The 6,314-nt window shown below is 28.7% G+C and overlaps 1 protein-coding gene across 1 annotated transcript in view; it reads left to right on the top strand.

Annotated features, from left to right (window-relative positions):
- LOC100571178 (52 kDa repressor of the inhibitor of the protein kinase-like) overlaps positions 1 to 6,314 on the top strand; it is a 9,205-nt gene that overhangs the window by 1,193 nt on the left and 1,698 nt on the right. Inside the window, exons 2-6 of the mRNA XM_029485093.1 lie at positions 915 to 1,015; positions 1,075 to 1,242; positions 1,304 to 1,544; positions 1,608 to 1,799; positions 1,869 to 2,881. Coding sequence (XP_029340953.1) covers positions 915 to 1,015; positions 1,075 to 1,242; positions 1,304 to 1,544; positions 1,608 to 1,799; positions 1,869 to 2,881 — 1,715 coding nt within the window. The remainder of the gene's footprint in view (positions 1 to 914; positions 1,016 to 1,074; positions 1,243 to 1,303; positions 1,545 to 1,607; positions 1,800 to 1,868; positions 2,882 to 6,314) is intronic.

Here is a 6,314-nt window from a genome sequence, read left to right as displayed (position 1 = left end):
AGTATATTAGTATATAGTTTATTGAATTTTAAAAAAAAACTAAAAAAATATGTTTTCGATGCCGAAAAAGTAAGTACAATTTCACATTAATATTTTATCAATTTAAAGAAGCTAGGTACCATAATTGATGTCTTGATGGATGATTTCAATTTTGAAATATATCGTAAATTAATACCTATTATTATTCATTGTCAAATCATACACATATTTATTAAAATTTAATACTATTTGATTGCCTACTTATATTTAAATATGCATTAAAATATCTAAAATAATAAATTTGATTTAGATATTTTAGTTAATTACCTACTTATGTTTTTAAACAAAATGTATTTTAATAAATCAAGACATCCATTATTTTTATCCGTATTGTTATTTTTTATTATAGTTTAATGATATATTTTTATTTGTATATTAATTTATAGAGCAAACAATTGAATAAAGGAAACTCTGTTGAAAAACGCCCATTTCCTAGTGAAATTAGTGAAACCATATATACAAATATCTAAAAAGGTAATAAATTAAATTAGTGAAATCTAACATTTTTTTAGAATTGTATACACTTCCAATACTTATACAATATTAGATACTCTTAACTTTTCCCAGTATTAGGTACTCTTAATATGTATACTATACATAATAAACTAGGTATTTAAGAAAATATAATTTCTATAAAAAATATAGAATTATATTTTAAAATTGTATGTTTTTATAAGTTTCAATAAGTTCCTTTTATAAGTTATAAAATTTGATCTTATTATTTAAAAACCAATAAGAGAAAATTGCAAATGTTATGTTTATCAATATAGTACCACTTAATATTATGTAATATGTGTTATTGTGTTATGTATCTATTAATTATTAGGTGAATATACTTATTTATTTTATATATAAATTTATATATATTAATTTAGAGGCACACAAAGATGAGACAAATTCCAGTCCAGTATATTCTATAGCCAACGATGAACACAAAGTTAATGACAGTTTTGAAAATTCTGAGATAGATTTTAATGTAAGTCTTGATTAAGTGAAATTGAATAAATAATTATTATAATTTAAATTTAATTTTAGGATTTGATAATTAATTCTAATTCTACCCAAACAACTTCAAGCAACAATGATTATGATATTGGTTTATATATTAACAGAACATCTAGTAAAACTTTCAGTGATGATATTAAAGAAAAGCTTTTAAAAAATACATGGATACCAGAATCGTTCACCAACTTGCATGTACAAGTATTATCTAATGCTACTAGACACTTTCAAAAATCCTGGTTGAATGAATTTAAATCGTTAGCTTATTCTAAAGCACAAAATGGAGCATTTTGTAAAAAATTGTGTGGTTTTTGGTCCTGGAAGTTTTTCTGGTAAAGTTTCACATCAGAGTGTTGGACAGCTTGTGTCAAAACCATTGCAGAATTGGAAATCAGCCAAAGAAATTTGCTATCGTCATTCTTGTCTTCAATATCACCAACTAGCAGTATTAAAATCAGATAATTTTTTAAAAATGGCTGATGGAAAGATAGATAGCGTACAACGTCAAGTCGATAAGCAAATGAAGAAAGAATTGATTGAAAACACCAAAAAAATTTCTGAAATAGTTGAAACAATAATATTTTGTGGGCGGCAAGAAATTCCATTAAGAGGACATAAAGACTATGGCCGCCTAAGTCTGAATGATCCAGATAATAATGATGGGAACTTCAGAGCCTTGTTGCGTTATAGAGCTAAAAATGATGACGATACTCTAAAATCGCATATTTTAAATGCTGGTGGAAAACAAATGTATTCAAGTCCATTAATACAAAATGAAATAATTGAATTAATAGGGAGTTATATTCAAAATATTATTATTGAAAAAGTGAAAAAAGCCAAATTTTTCACTGTGCTTGCTGATGAAACATCTGACGTCCAAGGAATTGAACAATTTTCATTAGCTGTTCGCTATTTTGATGAAGAAGTTAATGAAATAAGAGAAGATTTTTTAAAATTTGTGCCAGTGCATGATGTTACAGGCAAAGGATTAGCTACTACAATAAAAAAAGAACTTCAGTCTCTCGGTCTTGATTTAAATTATATGCGTGGACAAGGGTATGACGGCGCAATGAGTGGAGCTTTCAATGGAGTACAAGCAATAATATTGGAGGAATATTCTATGGCAATTTACACTCATTGTGTTTCTCATTCATTGAATTTGGTTTTAAATGATGCATCAAAATTACAACCAGTTAGAAATTGCATTGGGGCGATAAGAGAAATAAGTACTTTTATGAGGGCATCGGTGAGAAGATCTAATATCTTAAAAACAAAATTATCTAAACAAGGATTGACACCTTCACGTTTAATAAATTACTGTGACACTAGATGGGTAGAACGGCATGAAGAAATTGTTAATTTCAAAAATGATATTTTACCAATTATTGAAACTATGGAACAGATAGTGTCAGATAATAAAGATGATGGAGCAGCTGCTCGATCATTTCATAAAAAACTTTGTGATTTTGAATTTTTAATAACATTAGTCACTGTTAGTAAAATGTTGGCTATAACTCATCAAATATCAGTTAGCCTGCAAAAACCTGATATTGATTTAAGTTCTGCTATTGGGCACATAGAACTTGTACAATCAGTCATAAATGATATTAGATCTAACGTTGAAATTGAATTTAAACAATTGTATTTAAGTGCTCAAGCTATTAGTTCTAAACTTAATATTGAACCATCAATACCTAGGATTGTTGGTATCCAAAGACATCGTCATAATTATTCAACTAACTCTCCAGATGTATATTATAGAATTAGCTTATTCATACCATATCTTGATGAATTAAACAAATCATTAGTCAACAGATTTTCCAAACATAAAAAGACTCTTGTGAGCTTACAAAATATTATACCAATAAATGCAGTTAAATCAAAATATGAAAATATTGTTGATGCTGTACACTTCTACCTCACTGATTTTGAAAATGGTGAAGCTATGATTGAAGGTGAGTGGAAACTATGGGTTGAAAAGTGGAAAATGATTGATACAACCATTCAAAAGATTCCAAAAAATGCTCTAACAACCCTTAAAGTATGTGAATTTGATTTGTTCCCTAATATTTATATTCTGCTGAAAATTTTGTGTACAATACCAATTACTACTGCAAGTGCAGAGAGAAGTTTTTCAACTCTTGGAAGGTTAAAAACATATATAAGAAATCAATGTGGAAATGTTCGGTTAACTGGATTGGCCTTAATGACAATTCATAGAAATATACCGTTGCAAATCAATGACATTGTAAATAGTCTTATAAAAAAAAATAGAAAAATAATTTTTACCTATTTGTTTTATTTTGTTTTATGTTAAGTTACAAAGGGGTTAATGTTATATAATAGGTACATACCTACAATTATTTTTTTCTATACTTACTAAATAGAAAAAATCTACCTTGCATAAGAAATTTACATATCATATAATATTAGGTGCTGAATACTGATTGTAATATAACTTGTTTAGGTTTAGGTACCTTAGATAAATGTGCATTTAATAATATGCCTCTAGGTGCTAGATCACTTAATAATTTCTATCTACTATAGCCCACCCCAAAAATTATTTCTATATACGCCACTGGTAAGAGAGCACGAAGTACTTGACGATTTAGCACATGCTAAATATTAATAATTATTTATTGGGCCAAACAGCCGGGCGCGGTTGTCCGCGACGGAACGGTTTCGGCGTGTATTATAGTGGTGCAATATTGCAGTAGGTAGTGCACACAATCGCTGTGCACATTTGTACAGCGTAAAAATTAAAACAATTCAAAACAAGCAACCCGCGTTATAATGGAATATTATTGATGTGCACATTCGTTGCGCCTCGGCATAGGCATTGTAATTTATTTTTACTCTCATTCGATTATTATATTCCGATTATCAGCTGATAAATAATGTTAGTCGATCATTGTCGGAAATTCAAAACTAAAACCGTGTTTCTGTTTAAAAATTTAAACAAAATAAAAGCTTATTGGTGAATAACTAAAATTTTTAAACAATTAATTAATACAATATGTGCTAGTGTAGCGTGCGATCTACCGCTTACATGTGCTCTACCTGTGGTCTACCCATTACTACCAGTTCTTTATCGTTAACGACGTTAACGTTATATTTTGTCTCCAGACTCCGATAATCGATAATAATTTAGTATTTTTGATTTTAGTGTGCTTTCCGATTTCGACGACGCTTGTATCTTAGGTTAGATACTAAATTGGCTAAAAATGTACGTGGCTTTTTTAGAAGATACGCGGGCAACAGACGTAACTTAAAATGTGATTTAAAGTGATTGAAATATTTTTGAAATACATACGCATAATGCTAAGCGGCTCATAAATCGCATTCACCAAAACCAGACTGGAGATCGCAAGCTACACCAGAAACGAGCTGGTAGATCGCATGCTACACTAGCACCGATATATATATATATATATATGTAATATGTATAGTATATATTATATAATATTGGTTATATTTTTTTTGGATGTGCACTACTTCATTAAAAACCCACGAATGCTAATAGATATTTAAATAATTAATTTATTGGGCTTTTCTCTTTTGATCGCTCATCTGCACACCGAGTACTTGCGTTAGAAAAAGAAATCATGAAAATCGGTCCGGAAGAACTTCAGATATAACTGTGATAAGAAATCGCCTCACGTTTTAATAATATTTAAAGATTATAATATTAAAATATTATAATCCTTGGCCGACAGTAAGTTACCTTTTCGCAACGCATATTATTTATATTGTATCCATTAATTTAGCGTTTCTCAACTTGTGGTACGCGGAAAGCTCGTAGGTGTTACGCTAAGAAAATGAAATAGTTCATTATCACAATAATAAATATTGTTGAGTTTATTTGATATTAATAATAATAATAATAACAATTGTAGTACATATCTATTTCATTTTCTATGTATGCATTAAATGCTTTATATTACCTATCATAATTTTGTAGTTACTAATAAAATAAATTTGCACATGTGTAAAATAACGTATTCATTTTTGATAATCAAAAATATAAACTTTATTTGGACAAGTGGTACATGAAAATGTTCAAACTGTATAATATAGGTGGTACGCGTAAGGCCGTCCCTAGGGCAGGGCGAGCACCCCCCCCCTCACCCTGGGCCCCACGCCTTCGCCAGTTGGACAGGCCCCGCTTTTGTAGATACAATAAAAAAGTCAAGTTAATGAGAAAAAAAAATATCATTTATATATTTTTATACCTTCAATTATTTTAATTTTTACTACCTATACTTTATACCTAATTATATTAATTGACGTCAGTCGTCAAATAAATGTATCGCATTAGACGAGTTGACATGATTAAAATTCAATTTTCAAAGTTGAAAACTATAAAAAACTTAAAAAAAAGCGCTCTGTCCCAAAAAAAAGGCACCAACTTAGCTATAATATTTATAGAAAAAAATGCTGATTAACTAAAATGTATATTTATAAATACATTTTTATTGACACATTTGCTAATTTAAGGCGTAGGAAGGTTAATTTATAATATATTAGATTCTGAGCGGAGCGTGAAGTTTTATTGATTTTACAATATAATGTGTGTTATTTTTCTGTTTTGTATTCTGTGTAGTATAAAAGTGATCCGATTTTCAAGATCAGCACCTTTACTGATGGAAAAATGAAACTAGTTGGTATTTTTGGGAAGCCAAAATTAAAAATTTAAAGTACCTAGTTTTAGAAAGCGTTGAGAAAAAATCAAAAATATGTGTGACTATTATACAAAACAAATTTTTTGAAATATCGATTTTATTCTATTGGTGTAACTCAAAAATTAATAACTGTAGCACCTTGAAATTTTCAACAAATATTTATATTAGAATTTTCCATAAAACATTTTCTCAATATTTTGACTATTTTTTAGCTAGTATTTCAGCCCTTGAGATATTTTTCCATTTTAGATTCTGAGTGGAACGATGAATGTATTGATTTTACAATGATGTGTGTTTTTTTTTTTATTTTTTTTATTTTTTTTTGTGTCTGTCATCACGTTTTAGGACAGTAAAAGTGCTTGGATTTTCTTCAACAGTACCTTTTCTGATAGGAAAGTGAATCTAGTTGGTACTTTGGGGGGTCAAAAGTAAAATTTTTCCAGTAGTTTTCAAAAGCGCCGTGAAAAACAAAAGAAAAATTAAGGAAAAACGGGAATTTTTACGCAAAATCTGTTTTTGAGAAATCGATTTTGGTTTTTGGTGTAACTTTAAAAAAAATGACCATAGATATATGAAATTTTGGACTGAATG

This window comes from Acyrthosiphon pisum, chromosome X (genome assembly GCF_005508785.2).
Source record: "Acyrthosiphon pisum isolate AL4f chromosome X, pea_aphid_22Mar2018_4r6ur, whole genome shotgun sequence".
NCBI classification, from domain to species: Eukaryota; Metazoa; Arthropoda; class Insecta; order Hemiptera; family Aphididae; genus Acyrthosiphon; species Acyrthosiphon pisum.
This window is presented reverse-complemented; position numbering and strand designations above follow the sequence as displayed.